General features: G+C 38.4%; 1 protein-coding gene across 9 annotated transcripts in view; it reads left to right on the plus strand.

Moving 5' to 3' along the window:
- The window catches only part of FOCAD (focadhesin), a 269,315-nt gene that overhangs the window by 223,324 nt on the left and 23,367 nt on the right, over positions 1-22,624 (plus strand). For all 9 annotated transcript variants that reach the window (XR_011497231.1, XR_011497230.1, XM_014845338.3 and 6 more), the window contains 7 exons: positions 3,265-3,412; positions 5,305-5,424; positions 6,877-6,999; positions 7,450-7,527; positions 8,193-8,264; positions 9,573-9,675; positions 11,570-11,650. Coding sequence is in view for 7 of the 9 variants with exons in the window: in XM_014845338.3 (XP_014700824.3) it covers positions 3,265-3,412; positions 5,305-5,424; positions 6,877-6,999; positions 7,450-7,527; positions 8,193-8,264; positions 9,573-9,675; positions 11,570-11,650 (725 nt within the window). In the remaining 2 variants the exon portion in view is untranslated. The remainder of the gene's footprint in view (positions 1-3,264; positions 3,413-5,304; positions 5,425-6,876; positions 7,000-7,449; positions 7,528-8,192; positions 8,265-9,572; positions 9,676-11,569; positions 11,651-22,624) is intronic.

A 22,624-nucleotide genomic window follows, 5' to 3' on the forward strand; every position in this document is an offset into this window, starting at 1 on the left:
TAACATTTGTATAGTGTTTTGTAAAGGGCAAAGCGCTATACAAATGTTAACTGTTATTAGAACTAATTATTAGATGGCCTAGTACTTAATCTGCAGGATAGCCTACAATAAACTAGGGAATTGAAGATTCATCTCTGGTTAATTTTAGAAAAATATATCATTATATCTCAGTTGATATAGCAACACATATATCAGAATTGCATAGCTTTGGAGTCTCAGATTTCCTTTTGCCAGTGATGTTTTAATATACTCGCATATGAAATTCAAATAACTAATGACATAATAGGGCATATAATTTTAAAACTCAATTTCTCTTTTTCATTTGTTACTATTCTTATAGAAGATTTATGATAGCAATTCCAAAATCTTAATTTTATAGCTAATAATTTTCTTATTTCATTTGTCTGAGATACCAACACTTAACTCCTTTTTGTTTTCAACGGACAGAAAGATTTGAAAGCTATCTCTGCCCAAGCACTTCTTGGGTTAGAGCTGGCAGACATACCAAAGGGAAGCTAGATTGAGGTAAATGTGTAGAAATGAGGAACTAAGCACCTCGGGAAATCCTTAAGACTCAGGAGGAAAATAAACAGCTTAAAATGTAGAAGACTTGGAAATCAAAAGGAAACATCAGGAATAAAGCTTTAGGACTACTTTTTTGGTGCATGGTGGAAAAATGAGACAAAATAGAAGGAAACAGTTTAGAAGGTCAATAGACGTATACACTCTAACATGTTCATATTGGCATAGTGTATACATAGTTAATCTATATATTCATGCATTACAACAGTCAACTAACTACCATTGTAGCAATGAGGAGAACTGTTAGGGAATGGTAACGTTACCCGAGAATAATTATGCTGTGATAATATTTAGGTAAATGTGAACTAGAAACTGGTATGTCTTTTTCTAAGCCTTTGTGCCCATATGCCTTGGGATGGAAAAGGAGGAGCTTCGGTCCAGGGGATAGACATTTCTGTATGTCCAGAATAGCCTGAAAAGCAAGACTTAGATACCTGCCTGTTTATTGAGAAAGATGGACCCCAGCACGTATTTTACTGAGCTTTGAGAGGGATCCTAGGGATCCTTTTTCCTCATGAACCCAACACCCCTCTTTCTGGCAAGACATAGAAATTGAGTTTTCTTGATTGAATCTTGGATGATATATTCAGTGAATTTTGCCACCCATAAATTTTGCCTCCAACTAAACATGACAATCAAGTCTTGTTGTTTTGTTTTGTTTTTTTCCTGTAGAACTTCTCTCCACTTTAGACTCTCTTGAAACATTGCATTTGATCAGTTCTTCGGCATTCAGTAAATACTGGTTGAATGCCTGTCCTTGTCAAGCAGTGTGCTAGGTGCCACAGATACTGTGGTGAGGAAAACCCAGCAATGGTAGCCACCCTCAGCGAGCTTGCAGGCTGGTGAAGGAGGTGGGCCCTAGTTGTCTGAAGTAGATTGGTACGGGGTGTTGTCGGAGGGTACGAAAGAGCTTTCCTGCTGGGCCAGGGAAGGTGTCCTTGAGGCAGTAACATTGGACATCTTAAGCTTAGTAGCAGTTAAATAGTCAAAGAGGGAGCAAAAGTCAAATTTTTCAAAGCATTAATCACGTTTTGTCTAACTATATCTTTGGTCTAATTCTGTCACGTTTTTATATGCATCAATAGAGAAAGATAGCCAAAAAAACTTCCCTGTAGACTCTAAATGAAAATGAAGACTTTAAATCCGTGCTCATCAAGAGCAGCCTTTCCTCTTTCAGAAATGTGATTTGTTTCAAAAGCGTGCAGTTCTCCGACGTTAGATGCTGATTTAACTGGTCGGAAATGCATTATGCTAGTTGAGCTTGTTGTTAAGTTCATGTAAGCTTTAGCAGCAGTTCTGCCTGACTAATGATGGATTGTTACTGCAGTAGCTTCTTTACAAAGGATTTTCTAATGCCAGATTGTTATACAATAGAAACTAGAAAAACACTTGAGCTCTGTTGCCTTCTTATAGGCTTTCCATCATGGCATCATGCAGGGCACCAAGAGGGGTTTGGGGTTTGGCAGATGGAACAGGAGGCTGGGAATCACAAACCCTCGTCTTCTGGCCATGCTCTGCTGGAAACTCTCTGCGTGACCTTGAGCAAATCCTGCAGCCTCTCTGTCCGTTTGGGTGTCTCTTCTCAGATGCAGATGCTCCATTTGCGCAGGGGTATTGGGGGAAGTAATTAACATGTTCATGAAACTATGTGAAGGTTCTTGACACCAACCAAGGAGATAAATGCTATATATAAGAGCAAAATGATATAATGCACGGACATTGACATAGGTTATTGAGAGATGCCCTGGAATGTCTTTTTAAGTGGCAGCTATCATGATGAGAGGCAAGCCAAAGCAGAGTGAAGATGATTTCTGACAAAGTCAGCATTTCTTCACTTTAAAAAACAATAATGACAAAAACTCTTTTTAAAGTAAAAACTTAGCCCAAAGCTGCGTTATCTTATCATACTAAGTAGAAGTTTTCTAGGAGAACAATTCTTTTCTTTAAATGGATATGTATTCTTTCAGGAGAATTGGGGCACAAAGCCCAAGATTCCAATTGAATTGTCACATGGGGTAACTTTTGACAAGCCTGTCATTTGTCCATTTTCTCTTCTGACCCAGTGGTAGACCGAGGGATCAGAGGGGAGAAGAGGATTAATGTCATTGTGCACAGACAAATACACAGTTTCTTTGAGAAAGAAATTCCACTTGTTGAAGTTGACTAGGAAACATGAAGCACTTAGCAGGACCTCATAGTCATGACTTGCATTTATCCCCCTGTATTAGTCAGATGTCTTCAGCTCATATCCTGAAATTTAGTCTTTTCTCTCCTTATGCAGTTAATCATAGTGCACTCAGCATGGCGGCCAGTGGAGAGAGGACCTCAGCATCTCTCTAGATGCAGAGATAGAACTGATAATTGGCTTTGCTTTTTACCCCTCTTCCTCTCCTCACCATGAAGTTTAACTCAAACTATTTCATGTTTTTGTTTGTTTTTCTTTAGTGGGTACACAGCACTAGCATGGACCATGGACACCTGTTTTGATATAAAGTTCTCCTTTTAAGGGGGGAGGTGGGTGTACTGGTGGCAGTTCATGGGGCACAGTTAGGCGCCAGGGAGCACACTTAGAATCCGGCCGTCTTACCTCAGGTTGTGAGTGCTGCAAACCCCCATGATAAGTGACAAGCAATGATGTGCATTTCCTGTGATTTTAACACCTCATCTATTTTGACATTCAAGCACGGGCTGTATATTGGGAGTTGGACTTGTTCTGTCCTTCATGAGCCACAGCAGCCAAATGGAGTCACGAGTTCACGTGGCAGCATCGCTTCGGAAGCTCTCTACGTACCTAGATGACAGTGGGAGCCAGAGCAGAACGTTTCAGGAGGTAGGAGACAGGTTACAGTTTTCTGCCCTTTGCTGTCTTTTATATTCCCATTGCTGCTGATTTTCTATTTCTTATATTTTGGTAACCCTGAAATTAAATTCTTCCTCAATCTCAGCTAGGATTAAGAGAAAATCTGAGTGGCAAACAACCTGTATTAGATCATAAGGTTTTCGAATTGTGCAGCTGTTTAAATCAACTAAGACTTCAATGTGGCATCTAAGATAAGAGCCTTCAGTGAATACAAAAACCTAAGTCAGCGTCACTAGACGGCACTTTCTAAGAAGAGCTGCAATTTCTGGAGGAAAGTTAAATGGAGATTTTTAGAATTATGCTTGAGCCAAATGTAACTTTAAGAGATGGCCAGGAATAAGCTTAAGAAACTGCGGATCCAAAAGGCATTTGATTCTTTTAATGTCAGCTAGCATGAAAAATTATTGAGGAAATTCCCTTTACCACACTTAATGAAAAGATTTTTCTGTTAGGGTGCAAAAATCTGCAGAATTGCAGTTCATGTGACATGGTCTCTGTGTGTTGGCCGTGGTTAGAGGGCACGTCTGAGGCATGTGTCTGTGGTGCCCAGGTGAAGCTGAACCACCTCTGCTCTTCTTTGGGAGGAGCCAGGACGACCTCTTGGCCTGGCCAGATTCTCCCTCTCATTAGAGCAGATTCTATTTTATCTCGGCCTGCCCACGAGCTATTGATGAGTACATAATGGCTGCTGTGTTTCCCTGCTCAGCCCCTCTGCTCTCAGCAATAGGGCTTGTTGAATTGGTGAATTTCTTTGGGGCACAGAGGGTTGAAGTTTTGTTCTATGGTGTGCACCACATTTCCATTTTGAAAGCAATGCAAAGCGTGATTTAAAAGTGCATATTTCTTTAAGCCAAATAAAATTTTGCAACCAAGGAGCAATTTGATTAATAAATGAAAGCAAAGTTTTTATAACTGATGCATCTGTCTGTCTTGAAGTTTTGATTTATAAGGCCTTAAGTAAGCAGTTTTGTTTTTTTCTCCCCTATGATATTTTAGTGTCCAATTTCTGCCTGAGAAACTACTTTCTTTTTTTATGCAGTGTGAGCTAGCGTTAGGAGTTGACCATTTTCATTTTGTCTTAACAGCATCTTTGTAAGGGAGAATTCCATCATGAAAATGTGAAGTAGTGCAGGCAGGGGATGATTAACCTTGATTTGCAAAAATTGAGGCTCAAATAGATGCAGGGACTTGCCCAAAGTTACTTAGCCAGTAAATGGTCAATTTGGAACATAGCCTGAGTATTCTGTCTCTTCCCAACATTCTTTTTTTATTTATAATTTGTTCATTTATTTATTCATTTACTTATTAAATTACCACAGCAGTGCTATGAAGTAAGTAGTGTTAGCTCTATTTTACACAATTTCTCTGGCTCTCAAGCCCACGTTCCTGGTCCATTACACTCCAGTACTTCCAGCAGACAATCTTAACATACCCGCGTTTCACTTCTTTCAATTTCCGCTCCTGTTTGGCTTTGGATCTCAGAGTACGTGGCAATTAGTGGCATCTACTGGTGATGAAAATCTGCTTCCGCTGTTGATAGATGCTGTGTTCTGACATGAGGTGACAAGGGAACTTTTTGATTTAGACTCTAAAGACCTGAGTTTGAATCTCGCCTCTCTTTCTAGTTATGTAATTGAGCCTCAAAGTCTTTATCTGTAAAATAGGAATAATGACACCCATCCCATAACAGTGTCATGAAATATAACGTGTTAGGCAGTAAAACAATGCCTCGTCTGTAGCAGATGTATTTGAATCTACTTCTTATCCTGGGGAGAAGTTTGACGGAATATTTGTGTCAGCTAAGCTGTGTTCTTTTATTTTCCCTCATGAAGAAACGTTTTTCTGCCGTCTTTTCTTCTCAGGTCCTTGCCTATACCCTTAGCTGTGTGTGTGCATCAGCATTCAGTGCTGGAATTATTGAGGCCGCAGAGGCTGAAGATGTCATGAACAAGCTTCGACAGTTAGTGGAGAACAGCCAGCAGGTTGGAATGTGTGCCTGATTATTTCTTTCTGTGGGTCTCTTGCTGCTGCTAAGGCCTCATTTTGACTTACTCTGGATTAGATTTATGGAATATTTTTCACGCCCAGAAGTAAGGAACTTCTAATGCTTGTCCTCTCTCATAGCTGTGGCCAACAGTCACAGATATCTTTTTCTCGTTTGATACCCTATCTTCTTTTGATACCCCCATTTCTTTTTCTTTGAGAGAGTACAAAAGGCTTTTCTCTCTCTCCAACTATTGCTCTGTATTTGTAACATCTTAAAATATGTGGTTAGGGAATGTAAGAGTTATGGAGGGCTAGAGATAATTTGTAAAGATATGAATACATAGAGGACCCTGATAAGGTCAAACCTCAGCAAATTCAAGGCAGAGAATCTCTGCTCATGACTGAATATGTACAGGACAATTTACATGCCTATAAATTGAATTAAATACCCTTAAAATACTCCCTCTGAAATATTATTCAGCCTTAAAGAGGAAGGAAATTCTGACATATGCTATGACAGGATGAATCTCGAGGACATTATGCTAAGTGAAATAGTCAAATCACAGAAAGACAGATACTGTGTGATTCTACTTAGAAGAGGAGCTGGAGTAGCCAAAGCATAGACAGAAAGTGGAATGGTGGTTGCCAGAGGCGGGATTGGGGGGGGCGGGGTTGGGGAGTTATTGTTTAATGGGTATATAGTGTCACAGTTTTGCAAGATGTTCTGGAGATGGATGGTGGTGATTGTTGCAGAACAATATGAACGTGCTTAACGCCACTGAACCATACACTTAAAAATGGTTAAGATGGTGAATTTTATGTTATGTGTAATTTACCACAATAAAAAAATTGAAAAAAAAAGTTCCCTCTGATGATACATACTATAAAATTTCCTCATTTGAGGTTTTGTTTTTACGTTTCTCCGAAGTCTTAATATTGGCCGTAGTGGGTTATTGCAGGAGTCACTGGCTCGAAGCTTATATTGTAATGTATTGTTACTATTTTGTGCTTATATGCCTGCTCACTCATGTTCAGAATAGGTTTTGCAGCACCAAAATGTACGACTTTGCATATGCTGTGCTCGTTGTGGGACATTTTCTCTTCTTCTTTGGGAGTTGGCCAGGCTCCTGTGATCTACCTTGGTGTTTTCACCCCGACCCCTTCAGAGAATTTGGATCTTCTGAGCCAAGTCTCTTAATAGTCCAGTATTATTTTCCTAAAATAAACCGCTCCCTGCAGCTGAATTCCTTGCAATTAGACTGCAATTTATTTTGCATACGAAAGTCTCGATTTAAAAAGTCTGCAAATCTCTGGTTTTCATATGGCAAAAGAACGTGTCAGTAGGAAAGGGAGCCTCTAGAAGTGCCTGTGTGCTATATATAGACATTCCTGATCTGTGCCATTCTGCTGCTTTTTTCTTACCCCTTGTTTTTATTTTTTTATAACAGACTTCAGGTTTCGCCCTGGCGTTGGGAAACATAGTTCATGGTTTGTCTGTGTGCGGACATGGAAAAGCTGAAGACTTGGGCAACAAACTGCTCCCCGCCTGGATCAGAATTGTTCTAGCAGAGGTAGAGGTCACCTCCTGCATGGTTATATTTTTATGAAGGAAAAAGAGCTGCTTTGTTGGACCATTTATAGGTGCTGCTAAGATATATAACTTAACGATAAAAGAATAGGCAATTTCTGACAAAAGAGACGTGTACTTTTAATCCCTTATAAATGATACATCCTGTCAACCTTTATAGAGTTTTAAAAACTGTCTATTTTGTCAGTGTTTTAATTTTAAAATAACATTGTGCTTTGTAAATAAAAAACAGGAAGGCACTTATGATCTAACAACTTTAACCTGTCACTTTATTCAAGTCTGCTGCCAGTTTTGATTCAGTGATACAGGTTATGTTGACCCTACAAATTTGGTGCCATTTTGACCATTTATTTCTCTATGATATAGTGAGTTTTAAAGAATTCAAACCCAAGGGCTGTTTCTTTCTTGATGGGTTCTGATGCTTTGTTTTCAGGGCACTCCCACAATGCTTTGTTTGGCAGCTCTTCATGGCATGGTGGCCTTGGTTGGCTCTGAAGGGGATGTAATGCAGGTAAAAACAAAAAAAAAGGGAAGAAATCTAAATGCGTCCATAGCCACCACAAGAGGAGTATACCCAAAGTCTCAGTATGCTAAGGACGGAAGAGTATATGTTCATGGTAATGGCTGTGCGGGGCTTTTCAGCGCCTTTGTGTATAGAAAATTGCTCTTGGTTGAGAATTTCTGTATAGAGATTTGTTCCTTGTTTTATTTGGTTTGTAGGAATTAAACCTCGTCAACCTATATACTTTCCACAAAATTCCCTGCTTGAGAAAAGTGATTGAATCATAAGAAATTTCAAAAATCATTCATAAGGAACTCCATTTTGTGTCTGCAATGTTTAAGCTTTTATCTATGCAATTATTCTTTCACTTTAAAATGTTTTCAACAGCAGATATACATGTGTGTAAGTTTACAAGTAATTCTGAGGAGTTCCTTTGTCCCTGTGGTAAAGGTTTATTAAGTGACTGCTACGTGCCACACTGAGCTGGTACTGGGAAGTCAATGAGGAGTAAAGCGTGGGTCCTGTCTCAAGGAGCTCACGGCTTTTGTTTTTGAAATATAAGGATGTATGATAAATTATTGCATAGTTTAGAAGATGATAGCTCATACACTGGGCCTATCATTATTCACTTTTTGGGGGGCTGTTGGGGTGGGTATTTCTCCTTTTTCTTTCAGCTGAAGTCGGAAGCCATCCAGACCTCTCAATTTCAAGGCAGACTTAATGAAGTCATTAGAGCTCTAACTCAGGTGAGAAGAGGAACTTCGAATCCCTGTGTAGAGAAACCAGATACTCCCCTTGGTTATCTTTTTTGTTTTCATGATACAAACTGTTTTACTTGGAAAATGGGGAAATCTCTGGTTATTCATGGTGAGTTCAAGGGTCATTTGAGAATGGTTGATGACCCTGCATTCGTTGACGAACGAGTGTTGCCTCTGGAAAAAAAGAAAGCTGGCACTGTTGAGTTCACTTAGGTTGGCATTGGTTTCCCTTAAAATTAAAATCTGACCCTGCAAGGAATGTCAGGCCCTCAGGACAAGGAAAAATGAAAGGTGATCAAAGGGCAGGGCAGATAACTAAGTGGTATGGTTAAGAGGCATGAGTTCAGATGTCACTGATAAAAGTGTTTAAGTCATTGTCAGCGTTATCCTTGGCTAAAGAATAAACTTGTTCATCTACTGGGAAATGATTTTATATCTTAAGATTTTTATTTAAAATAATTATTTTCATTGCATAAAATTTGAAGTACAGAATGAAAGAAACTGAAAAAAATATCACTGATGGTCCTCCCAACCTGAAGCAACTGCTACTAATATTCGGTCAGATTTCTTGTCAAGCATTCTTATTTTTTTGCCTATCTGGTATTCTTACTACATATAGTACTTTGTATCCTAGTCTTTTCACTCAGCATACTTGTTTTCATTCTTGTGAAATATAGCTGATTATAATACCTACCACAGAAAGAAGTTTTAGTAATTCATGCTTTTAAAAGCAAACATAAATCTCTGAACAGAAGAAACTCTTTTGCATGTATGAATATGAATAGTCTCAAAAAAAGGATTCTTCTGGAGCTTAAATTACTATAACTTGGGAGAAAAATCTGTAAATGAAAACTGTTATTTAAAAAATGTTTATTTTGAATGATAAAGTAGTAATAGGACATTATTTAAAGAAGAGAACAACATAATATCTCCTTCCATTTTTAGAGGTTTTTAGTCTTCAGCAACTGTCACTTCTTTTTACTATTTGGATTTTCTTTTCCCATTTTTTGAAAATTCCTTTGAGACCACTCTGACTTAGTGAAACCTGAGACGACCATTAGTACCTTCTATCATGATTGATTGATTGATTCATTCATTCACTCAGCAACACTTGTTGATTACCTCTATGTCTCAGGTTTAGTATACTCGACACATAATAGTACATTTTGCTTGGAGCCTCTCATTACCAGCCAAGCTACCACTTCATAAAAGATGAGTGACTTTCTGTGTGTAGTCTTTTACTGAATGGAGTTTCAATCTTGCCCCATCATTGAACTGTAACATTTTCATCCATAGGTCATCAGTGTGTCTGGGGTGATTGGTCTTCAGTCAAATGCTATCTGGCTTCTAGGACATCTTCATCTATCTACTTTGTCCTCAAATCAAAGTAGAACCTCTGGTAAGATTGGAGTCGTGGAACACTGGAGCTGGAAGGAGGGATTGCTGACTCGGGGCTGTATATTTTGTTAAGAGCATTAATCTCCACAACAACCCTAAGGAGTGGGAATTACCATCCCTATTTTTCATCAGAGGAAAATGGGCTTTGGAGAGGTTTCCTGACTTGCCCACGTGACAGTAAGTTGTGGACTTGTGGTTTTAACTCAGATCTGCCAGCCTCCAAAGCTCGTGCTCTTTTCACTCTTCCTCTCTGCCTCCCTTAGAGAGCAGTTTAGACATTCAGCCTAACCCTGTATTTTACAAATGAAGAACCTAAGATTCAGAAGGATTGCATGACTTACATACAGAGTTAGTTTGGTGACAAATCCAGAAACTAGGAACCAGGTCCTTGAAGCTTGGAATAGAGTTCTTTTTATTTTACTAGACGTAACCATAGTTTGTATAATATTCGTATTTCATTAAAAGTCTCTTCATGTATGGTGGAGTTCTTCTGGTCCCTGCTTTTGAGAAAATAATGGGGTAAGCGCATTTAGAGATGTACATCTACTTGGCTTTGGGATTGAAATCCCAGGTCTTAATATAACAAGGCTTTTTCTATTTCTAACTTTTTGATAAAAGCAATAAAAAGTATTTCCAATTCCCATATGCTTAATTTATGTTTGTACTTGGAGATTTTCTGGGAAAGGCATCACTGTAGTGCGCTGGAACCTATATCTGCTCCTTGTTCTTTGTGGAATTTTGACCCGCTGGCTCTCTTGGACCCAGGCCAGTGAGATTTAGGTACCAGATATTTGTCATGAAATCGTGAAAACCTAGTTTCACAAATCTTCTCACAGGTGGTCTATGGACTGCATTACCACAGACATGGGCCGCTGTCATTACTGTTTCCTTCACTTTCAGTCACTCCTTAGCTATGGAAATATGACATCGTTCTGCAGCATTTCCAACACAAAGAACTTTAGACAGCTGGAAGCTATCATATTAAAATGGGAAAAAGAGAAAAACCTTAGTCATTGGAAACCCTTGGTGATGCCAGTTTTGAAGGGCAGAGCTCTGTCAATGTCCTGGTGAAATAGCGTGTTCATTTCAGTCTTTCACCTTTGACGTAAACTTCTGTTTGTTGTGGAGTACATGGTCTGGCCCACGCAGACTCAGGTCAGGCTGTAGTGAATCATCTTAACACACAGGTTCTTTGGAACAAAATGATTGTATTTCTGGAAAAGTATAGCTATCGTTTCTGATAGAATTTTCCAATTGAACCGTTTATTGCAGTAAAAACCATCTCATGAAATTATTATGGGAGATTGGGAGGAAAAAAATCTACGAAACTCCCAGGACTCAACTAGCATAAATGTCACTGCCTCAGTGTTCCAGGTCAGCAACCATATCTGGTTATTTGCACATGTTGGTCACTTAGAGGTCCTTGCTTTGTAAAGGAAGAGACTGGCTGCTATTAATACTGAGTGTTGCACTTCCATGGTTCATGTATCTGATTCAGGATGTCCTGAAGTAGTCCTTGGAATGGTGGTCTCGCTCTAGGTGCCCAGCACACTCCTTGCTGATGCTGAAGAGGTCACTGGAGTGGGGGTCATTGATGTGACAATGTGGAAAGGATTTTTTCAACCACTTCAGTGAAGTTTTCATCCTCTGTGGTTTTTCAACCTCTGCCAGGTTTACCACCGTTTTAGATTTGCTCGCATAGCCAATGTGATTACTTCAATACCAGTCGCTTAATCTAATAGAATTAGTTGAAGCCACAGAGTATTGTGCTGAGATTAATGGCATAAACATTTCTGCTTTGTCTCTAGGTTGATATGGCAGCATGAGATCATTATCTTTCCTTCATTAGTCCCACCAAGTTCACTGATTAATTTCATCATTTTCTGTCTCCACAGTTCCTACTGACTACAGCTATTTGCCTGAAAGCAGTTTTATTAGAGCAGCCATTGGTTTCTTCGTTACAGGAGGAAAAAAAGGTGAGTGAACACATTTCTTGAATTTTATCATTCTTTTTACAAGTTAGGTAAGTTTGTGTGCCCTAAGCATGCTTTTGTAGACATAATACAAATCTGAAGGGGTGAATATTTTCTTCTGCTAGGCCGTCTTTGCAGTAGAGATGACCAGGAGGTGAACTGCAATAAGTGGTGCATAAATATCCGTACTGTGTAGTGTCTTAGAATCACCATATCTGACATTGGGGGGCCTCCATGAAGGCCATTTAAACAGTATAAGCACATGTTACTTTTCTTGTCAATTTCAAGGGCCTGTGACCTAAAAAGAGGAAACATACCTGGGAGCAGTTTGTATTCCAGGACCTGACTTGGAAGTGGGTCTTCTCCCTGAACCTTGTGTTATCACCCTGTTGTTGGAATCGCTGGCTCTAGGTCTTACTTTTAGCGTGTGTTCTTTTTCTCTGCAAACATTTGTCCCTTTGTGATTCTTTGTTGCTGCTACTCATGTTAGAGCACAGCAGTTTGAAGACAGAGATAGAATGCCTTTTGTTTTTAACTGGAGCCAGAACAATACCCTAAGAGTTATTGAATGAATACGCTTTAATGATACACACCTACTGTTCAGTGCTGCGAGGAAAAGACATGGATCAGAACTAACTTGTGATAGCTCAGGAACCAGTTTCTTTCATGGAATGTTTTCTCACTGATGTTTGCTGGTTTCTTTCTTCCTTGGGCTGGTTAGCTCAGTCAGGACAAAACCTGTGCCTGTATTACAACAAGATCATCTTGGTTTTAGAAAAAAAAGTTTTTAAACAAACTAAAATGAAGAAATCTGGAGGAAGCAAGTTTGATTAATGAAGGCTGTGGAAGAATAAGATGTTACCATTGAAAGGGACATTAAAGGTCGCTTTGTCTGTTTTCCCCACTGGGTATGGTAATCCCTGGAGATTCCAGATTATATGCTACTTTCATAGCTTGGAGATGAATTCCTTTAGCTTTTGGAGTTCTAGAAATTGTGCTGTTATCCTAGGGTCATGAATTAGCATGATTTGCTTTTACATATCCTCAGTAAAAATTGATACATGGTTATGTCACTGTTGTACATGATATATTTATATATGAACATGTCATATATTACACATAATGTGGAGTTAATTGTTTATATTGCCATAAACTAAGTCTATTTAAAATAGATATTATAATAGAGATGTCTTTACTGTAAGAAATTGAATTCGTACTAAAGGAGCATCTAAAATTTCCATGGCCAGAATAATTCTAGGAATATATAGAATATAGAATATGCTCTATTTTTTGTTAATTTGCTCACTGATATCTTATAAAATTTTTGAGTGTTGATAATGTGAGAGATTCCCATGAGAAATAAAATTAAAATTCTTAAGGTCAAATGAAAGATAGATACTTTTTCTTTTCTGATGAATAAAATGTCATTTTGGCTCCCCAGATACATATTTCTTGACAGAAATGAATTTTCTCTGAATCTTGTTGGCAACTTTTGGTTAAATGTAATATTTTTATGATTACGCAGTCATGGCACAACAGGAAATGTTCTCCCCTAAAACCGAAAAATCAGGTGGAACTGGCATCAGTGATGTTATATGCAGTCTAGCTGAAAGCTACTTTAAAACTAATAAGTGAAGTATTAAAAAATGCCATATTACCAGTCAGATTTTTGGCATTTTCAGGTTGTGGGAGAGGGCTGCCTTCTTGTCAGGTTTACTGACTAGATTCAGAGGAAAGTCTATTCAGCCTTACACATTACTAATGATGACCCCAGAGGAGTGGGGGCCGTGGGAGGCTGACCTCCGCCTCGGAAGCCCATTTACAAAAACAAAACCAGACCCTGCTCTATGGGGCTAAATGGGATGGCCAAACGCGGAGGTGTGCATGCAAACGAGTGTTTTCTTCTTCAATATGCCCAGCTCATTTGAATTTTAATAACTCCCTTCTGGAGCAGCTTTTGAGTTTAAATGTCTGGATGTCACTCATCAGAGCCCAGTGGGGCTGCCAACAGGAAGGATGACAACTTTGGTGAGCTCTTTTGAGGAAGAAATGGCTTTAGAGAATAAAAATCATGCTTGGCATAGGCGGACAAGAGAAAACTTTAGGGAGAGCATGGCTTCATTGCCTCTGTGTGCTGTTTAATAACTCACAGGAGGAAGAAAAATGTGATGCTATACCTGATCCACACTTCTGCCAGGATGAGATGGGGCATCATGATCTCAATTTTAGCCAATCAAATCTGAGATAGTGAATATGTTAATCTACTTTCTAATGCTTAGGGCTTTGCTCACTTTGGATACTCACTTTAATACTCATGTGATAGAACATACAAGATGCTCATGGCATCCACTCCTTCACACAGGCCTGTATTTTAAAGCCATAACAATAGATGACATTTCTTCAGTTTTTAGACTTCGGGTAATAGTTTTGAATATAGCTGTTTCTTGCTATATCATGTAACATCCCCTCTTCTTCCCCAATAGCCCTGGCCTTCTTCTAGCAGATGGATTATTCCTTAACCTTTATCATCGTAATTATTTATTCCTATGGACATTTCTTGACTATGCTAGGCTTAAAATTTGCTCATAATCTAGTACCTCCGATCATGGAATTATTTTATCCCTTAAAGGGCCTCTAAATTTTGACTCTTACTTTTGCTTCTTTTCTATTAATTTATTCTTTTCTCTAATTTCTGATCTTTGTTTTTTCTCAACCTCATAGCACATTCAGATTTCATAAAAATTTTATCTACTTCTTTTCTAAAACATTTAAAATGTATTAAAAGTACTTGATGAAAGTAATCATCTCTTTTTGATGCTACGTTAAGTATTTCTACACAATAGTATTATTTTTCTTATCATTCTATTGCTGGGGCATGTGACTAACACTTTCTGAGCTTGTATTTTTCTATTAGGCTTATTCACAGTAAGAAGTATTATTTGAGGAAGTGTATTTAAATCCTTGTAATAAAGTCATTATGAATGGCATTTCCTTCTTAATATAAATTCATTGGTCAGTGATCTGGGTGTTTGAGTATTGGGTTTATGTATAAAGTATAGATAGGTATATTCTCAACTGATCATTTTTGGACTATTAGCATGAGATATAGTTGTTGAGGAGTCTAGCCAAGAATTAGTGAACTCTGAGTGTAGACAAACCATATGAGAAAGCTGTCCATTTTTCTGATGAAATTATGGAGTTGGTTGCCAAAATTGTGTTATTTTTAAAATAATTTAGTAATAGTTTACCTAAATGGTTCTTTTAAAAATATTATTAGAAATGAATACATGTGTGTAACACTAAATTAAAACATGGCATAAAAAAGAAAATAAGAATCCCCTATTATCTCACCACCTAGAGATAGCCACAATTGATAATCCAGTATGTGTCCTTCTAGACATGTGTATGTTATATTGAATCATAAAATCTATATTATTTTCTCTGATTTTTAAAAATATAACAACTTTCCATGTAAATGGACATACTCTCCACCCATCTCTTCCAAAAGAAGGCTTGGGAGAAAGCATGACAAGAATCCTTGCACTACTTTCTAGACATGTGTGAACAGGATATGTTTTGGGAGTGTTTGATTTCTATTTTTTGTTGTAAACACCATGAAAATATTTGAAAGAAAGAAAAGTCAGCAATTATCCCATGACTCTCTAACAGCTATCATCATTTCTGAACTTTGCTTTTTAATGTGTGGCTTTTATGCACACACAATTTTTGCATATTTCCAAATGTTTGTATTTTTTAGCTTAATGTTATAAATATTTCCCTATTTTCCATATATCTCCATAATATCATTTTTAAATGACTATGGAATATTCCATCAAGTTCGTGAATCATAAATAACCATTTCACTATTGGTCATTCAGAAATTTTTCATTATAGAGAACGTCTTCATGCATATAGCTTTCTCTCTTCTACATATAGCTTTCCTTAGGATAAATTCTCAGCAATTTGTTAGTGGGCAAGAGTCTGAGGAGTTGGTGACTATATGGATGGCATGGCCTCATTGCTCTTTGAAAGTTGTTCTAGATGTTGGTACCTCAGCCTTGTATGAATATGCAAAGCATATTCATGGAGGTTAAGAGCAGCGTCATACTCCTGGGTTCATAACCCACTTCAGCCACTTGTGTCTATGTATCTTCAGGCAAGCTGCTTAAGTCTGTAAGCCTCAACTGCTTCTGTGAAGTGGAGAAAATAATTGAATCTTCTTTAGAGAGTTTTGTAAGGATTATGAGTTTATGAGTCACTTTATGTAGCAGTGCTTAGAAAACAAAATAGAGAATAAACCCTTTCTAGTTATCATGTTACAAAGCAAACCAACATACACACGAACAAATGACTACAATAAAAACCAGTCAGGTGTAAAAATGATATCTTAAGACTGCTTTAATTTGCATTTCATTGCCAGAAGGAATGAACATTTTTGCATTATTTACTATTTGAGAGGTTATCTTTTTATTAAATTTCAGTTTCTTTTAAAAAATTTGCATCTTTTCTCTTTTACTCTTTATTTTGAAATAATTTCAAACTTAGAAGAAAATGAAAACAAAGAACTCCTATACTGCTTACACTCAGAGACCCTGTTTAAGTTTCACTGACAGTCCAAATGATGTCATGATTTTTAGCAGAAAAAGAATTTAACTGAGAATGTCACACTATACTTATTTGTCATGTCTCTTCAGTTTCCTTCAACCTAGAACAGCTCCTCAGTCATTCTGGCTTTCATGACTTTAGCATGTTTTAAGATTAGAAGGCAGGTGTTTTGTAGAACACTTTCCGATTTGGGTTTACCTGATGTTCCTCATCTGAGATTTTATTTTTCCTTTTTCTTCCGAAAGCCCCCCAGTACATTGTTGTATATTTTCAGTTATGGGTCCTTCTAGTTGTGGCATGTGGGATGCCACCTCAGCGTGGCTTCATGAGCGGTGCCATGTCTGCGCCCAGGATCCGAACTGGTGAAACCCTAAGCCGCCAAAGTGGAGCGCGCGCACTAAACCACTCGGCCACGGGGCCAGCCCCAGGTCAGTGTTCTTTAGCAGGACTATCACAGAAGTGGAGCTCTGCTCTTCTCGCTGCATCCCATCAGGTGGAGCATGATGTATCTCCCTCCACCAGTGATGTTAACTTTGATCACTTGAATAAAGTGATATCTTCCAGGTTTCTTTGCTATAAAGTTTCTTTTTTCCCTTTATCGTTAATAAATATTTTGTGTGGAGACACTTTGAGACTTTATGAATATCCCATTTTTCGTCCTACTTTCATCCATTAGTTTTAGTATCCATTAATGCTTTCTTGCCTGAATTAATCATTACTATGACGATTGCCGAAAGATGATTCTTAAAATTCCATTATTCCGTTTATGCTCTTTGGTAGCGTTCTACTGTAAGGAACAGCTGCCTCCTCCCTTTTTCTCTTTTTTCTTCCTTTCCTTCTGTCCTATTAGTGTGGTCTCCTAAACTCCTATCTTACTTAATTATTTATTGTTCAATTATTCATTATTTTGATTCTCAAATTGTTTCAGATTCAGTCAATAAGAGCCTCTTTAAGTTGGTTCTTGTGTCCTTTTGACATGACCTCATCATTCTTTGAGTACTTCCTTGCTTTGTGGCACAAGAAGATGTTCTAGGCTCATTTTGTACTATCCTCAGCCTATGAACAGCCAAGTAGCTCAGGTTCCTGTTAGTGGAGAATGATATTTAGAAGCTGAGATCTGGGTACAACTTATCTCATTGCTACTGGGGTAATCACTGCGTGCAGACTTTCAGTGGATAGAGTTAGGAAACAGACACATACACACTGTCTCTCTTCTCTCTCTCTCGCCCCCTCTCTCATGTCTGTATATCTAGATCTAGCTATATATCTTGAAAACCACAAGTTCACACCAGTATCTCCAATTCCAGTTCAATACCACAGGGTTCATTCTACCTTTCCCTTCTTTTGTATTTGTAACTTTCTTCTCTGACAGTAAGAAACCTGGCTCCCATTATTCTCAATGTATTTTCTCATTTGCTGAGTTCCCCTATATGTAATCAATCTCCTCACCCCAATGGGCCACAGTCCAGCTATAGCTGCCTTTCTTTCTCAGGTCCTGATCTCCACTGGGCAGCCACCCTGCTTGGCAGCCTTCCTGGTACTAAGGGGTCCAGGGGTGTTTGCTTCTGATAACTCTGAATGTTGTTGAAATACTTGGCCTTAAGACAGTTCATCCTACCGCCTCTTAGTATCTGACAGACAGAATCATCAGCTGTCTTCAATGACCATCTTGATTGTAGAATAGTTTCTGGCAGGAGGCTGAGCATCTCTTAGTCCCCACAAACATAACGTAATGTAATGACCTCTACCTGTGTTTTCTAAAGACTTTGGAAAAATCCTGTGCATCCTTTCCGTCTTGGTTTAAACATCCTTTCCTCACTGGGGGAAGGAGGAGGATTCCCTGATGTTCCCAGATTAGTTTAGATTTCTTCTGTGATGCTTTCTTGTATGTTTTTCATAGTACTTCACATATGTGTAATTATTTGCTCAGTTATTTATGGTTCTTTGTTTAAAGTCCTTCTTTCCCATTAGACTGTAATTTCCTCAAGGGCAGGAAGAACATCTGTGTTTTATCCTAAATGCTTAGAACAGAGTACTTGGCATGTAATAGTTTGCAAGTATTTGTTGATGTACAGCTTTAAGCATGTGTATGTGTATATGTGTGTGTGTATGTGTGTATATATAGATATATCCAGTATATATCTCCTGGGTAATTCTGCTAAGTGCTTCTAAACAACACTGAAGATGGAGAAAATAAAGACATGCACACTACACAAGCGACGTGCTGGTAATGGGGACTATACGCACCAACAGCTGTTAGCCTACTTGTTACCAGACTTTTACTGTAGGGATTACACGTGTGCTCTGAGGCATTGAGATCTGATCCTCTGTGTAGCCAAAGTATGTGTGATAATGGGTCCTGTTGTAATGCATTATGTTCGGATATGCCATTTATATCAGAGTTCTTTGAGGCTGTCAACTGGATGAGAGATTTAAAGCAACTTTGTATCCGGATTTTAAAACATCTGGATCCTTTTAACAAGTACGTTAGGCCTTCTCAGTTCCAAATCCATTGTCTATAAAGCATTCCAGGATTTCCTTTTATCTAAGGCACTGGTTTGAAAGGCAAAGCACTATAATAAGGGAGCTGATCATTCCTGTTTCTTAGATTTGGATTCTTGTGTCCAGTGCTAAAGATCTCTGGGGAAGCAGCCGTGTGCCTCCATTCTCCTGTTTCGGAACTCCCTCTCTTTCCATATCTCCCTGCAAATGCATGGAACTGCCAAGTATTTTCTCCATTCCTAACAGTTACTGTAATTCCTTTCATTCCAGTTAGTGTCAGGATTAGTGCCCTGCAAATATAGTGGAAAATGTTGTGTGATGTTACTTTGGCTACTCAGTACTGAGTCTCTGCGCTTTGAAAAGAGGAAGATTTATTGCGTTATAGCACTTACTTGATTTTCAACCCTATGCTCCACTTTGCAAGTTCTCCTTGTTTCTGACACTTGCCTGTATATCAAGTCAGTCCTAAAGAGCATAGATGCAACGTGTAAAGTGTATGTAAGTGCAGTTATTGGTCAAAGTTCCGCTGTCCTGTCAAGGGAGTGCTCGTTGTCTAAGCAAAACATCTGGAAAATGGTCATATTTCACACTGGGTCCTGGTAGCCAAGCACAGTTTGAATATCTTTCCTGATTCCCTAGATTCCCTGGAACTTGCAAAATTTCTGTAGTGAATTCTATAGAAGGACCTGGAATATGTAGTTGTGAAAACAGTTGATCTGCTAAAAATATTTTAATAGAAATGTGCTTATGAATTAATAATTTCCAATATAGAATTGGATTCATGTCCTTAATAGGAGAGAAAAGTAATTCTGTGCACAGATATTTACTGTACTGTCTGCCAGTTCATCAGGCCATTTCTGTGAATCACGAGCCAGAAGGACCCCCCAAAAAATTAGCTTGGTTTTTGTGGTTTTGTTTTTGTGAAATCAAAGACTCCAACTTGCAGCCAACATTGGGCAGGAACAGTTGCCACATGTGTGTAGTCAGTATAGAGTTATGCGAATAGCCGACCAGTTAATTCTTGTCATAGCATTTTAATTTTTATCACACAATTTTTAATAGTTTTCTCTTATAATCCTTTTTATTTCTATAAAGTTGGTAGAAATGTGTCCACTTTCATTTCTGATTTTAGTTTTTTGCATCTTCTTTCCCAATCATTATGCCTTTTATTTCCTTTTCCTGTCGTTTTGCATTAGCTAGGACTTGCAATATAATATTGGAAAGGAGTGGTAAGAGGAGACATCCTTGCCTTTTCCTGATTCTAGTGAGAAAGCTTCTAACTTCTCACCATTAAATATGCTGTTAACTGTAGGGTTTTGTAGATCTTCTTTATCAAGTTGACGAAGTTCCCCTCTAGTCTTAGTTTACTGAGTTTTTATCATGAATGGGTATTGGATTTTGTCAAATGCTTTTTCTGCATCTATTGGTATGATTTTTCTTCTTTAGCCTATTGATGTGATGGATTACATTAATTGATTTTTGAATTCTGAACCAGTCTTGCATACCTGAAATAAATTCCACTTGCTCATGGTGTCTAATTCTTTTTATATATTGTTGAATTCTATTTGCTAATGTTTTTTGAGGATTTTTGCCTCAATTTCATGGGAGAGATTTTGGTCTATAGTTTTCTTATATTGTCTTTGTCTGCTTTTGGTATTAGGGTAATGCTGTCCACATAGAATGAGTTAGGAAGTATTTCTTCTGCTTTTATCTTCTGAAAGAGATTGTAGAGAGTTGGTATAATTTCTTCCTCAAATATTTGTTAGATTTCACCAGGGAACCCATCTGGGCCTGGTGCTTTCTGTTTTGGAAGGTTATTAATTATTGATTCAATTTTTAAATAGACGTAGGCCTATTCAGATTGCCCATTTATTCTTGTATGCGTTTTGGCAGATTGTGTCTTTCACAAAATTGGTTCATTTCATCTAGGTTATCAAATTTGTGGGCATAGAGTTGTCCACACTGAGCCTCCAGCATTTTATCAATTACAGTTCAGATTTTCCTCCTCCAGCACTGGTCTCTGTGGTTGTTTCTGCTCAGGAGTCTCTGCTCCAGTAAGCTATGACTCCCTCTGTCGGTCTCTCCAATCTTGGGGGCAGTGGTTTGCCCTGTGTCCTTCCCTCTTGTCTGGATCCAACAAGAGTTGTTGATTTTTCAGTTTGTTCAGCTTTTTACTTGTTGTTAGGACAGAGTGGCAACTTCCAAGCTCCTTACGTGCAGAACTGGAAACTGGAAACCTCTCCTTTCTTAAAACTTTTTTTTATTGTGGTAAAAAACCCATATCATAAAATTTAACTTCTTAACCTTTTTTTGTGTGAGGAAGATGGGCCCTGAGCTAACATCTGTTGTTAATCTTCCCCTTTTTGCTTGAGGGAGATTTTCCCTGAGCTAACATCTGTGCCAGTCTTCCTCTATTTTCTACCTGGAACACCGCCACAGCATGGCTTGATGAGCAGTGTGTAGGTCCATGCATCTGAACCTGCGAACCCAGGGACCCTGAAGTAGAGTGTGTGAACTTAACCACTATACCTCTGGGCTGGCCCCCATCTTAACCATTTTTAAGTGTACAGTTCAGAAGTGTTAAGTATATTCACATTGTTGTGAAATTGATCTCCAGAACTTTTCCATCTTGCAAAGCCGAAACCCTATACCCATTAAACAATACCTACTCTTTTCCCCTCCCCCAGCCTCTGGTAACCACTGCTTTCTATTCTATGAACAGAATTCTCCTGTCTCTTTCTATGAATTTGACTACTTTAGATACCTGATATAAGTGGAATCGTACAGTTATTTGTCTTGTTGTGACCAGCTTATTTCACTTAGCATAATGTCCTTAAGGTTAATCTATGTTGCAGCGTATGACAGGATTTCTTTTCTTTTTAAGGCTGAATACTATTCCACTGTACGTATATGCCACATTTTGTTTATTCATTTAGCCATCAAAGGGCATTTGGGTTCCTTCCAGCTTTTGGCTATTGTGAATAATGCTTCTGTGAACATGGGTGTACAAATATCTCTTTGAGACTCTGCTTTCAGTTCTTTTGGATATATACCCAGACGTGGGCTTGCTGGATCATATAGCAGTTCTATTTTTAATTTTTTGTGGAGCCATCATACTGTTTTCCATAGTGGTTCTACCATTTTACAATCCCATCAACAGTGCACAAGAGTTCCAATTTCTTCACGTCCTTGCCCACACTTATTACTTGTATTCTTTTCCTTCCTTTTTTTATGGTAGCCATCCTAACGGGTGTGAGTTGATATCTCATTGTGGTTTTGGTTTGCATTCCTCTGATGATTAGTGATGTTGAGCATCTTTTCATATCCTTATTGGCCATTTGTGTATCATCTTTGGAGAAATGTCTATTCAAGCTCTTTGCCCGTTTTTATGTTTCCCCTTTTCCCTGTTCTTCTCCTTTCTTCAGCTGTTTTCCTTTTGTTGACTGCCTCTACTTCCTCCTGTTTTTTAACTTCTACTAATTCTGCTGCTTTTCCTGCGGATTCTGCCTTTGCTCTCCCTTTTCCTGTTCTCCTCCTCTTTGTTGCTATTTTTCTTTTGCTGGCTCTGCCCCTATTTCTGCTTCCCTCCTTTTTCTCAGTCAGCTGATTCTGCTACTTTTTCTGCTGATTTCGCCTCTGCTTCTCCTTTTTCCTGTGTTTCTCCTTTCAGTAGCTCTTTTTCCTTCAGCTGACTCTGCCTCCACTTCTGCTTCCTTCTTTATTTCCTCAGTGTCTGTTGATTCTACTGCCTTTTCTGCCTCTACTTCTCCTCTTTCCTATGTGTTTCTTTTTTCCCGTGCTTCTCCTTTTTCCTCTGCTTCTCCCTATTTCCTGTGCTTCTCCTTTCTGCAGCTGTTTTGTCCTTTTGCT

Source organism: Equus asinus, chromosome 23 (genome assembly GCF_041296235.1).
Source record: "Equus asinus isolate D_3611 breed Donkey chromosome 23, EquAss-T2T_v2, whole genome shotgun sequence".
NCBI lineage: Eukaryota > Metazoa > Chordata > Mammalia > Perissodactyla > Equidae > Equus > Equus asinus.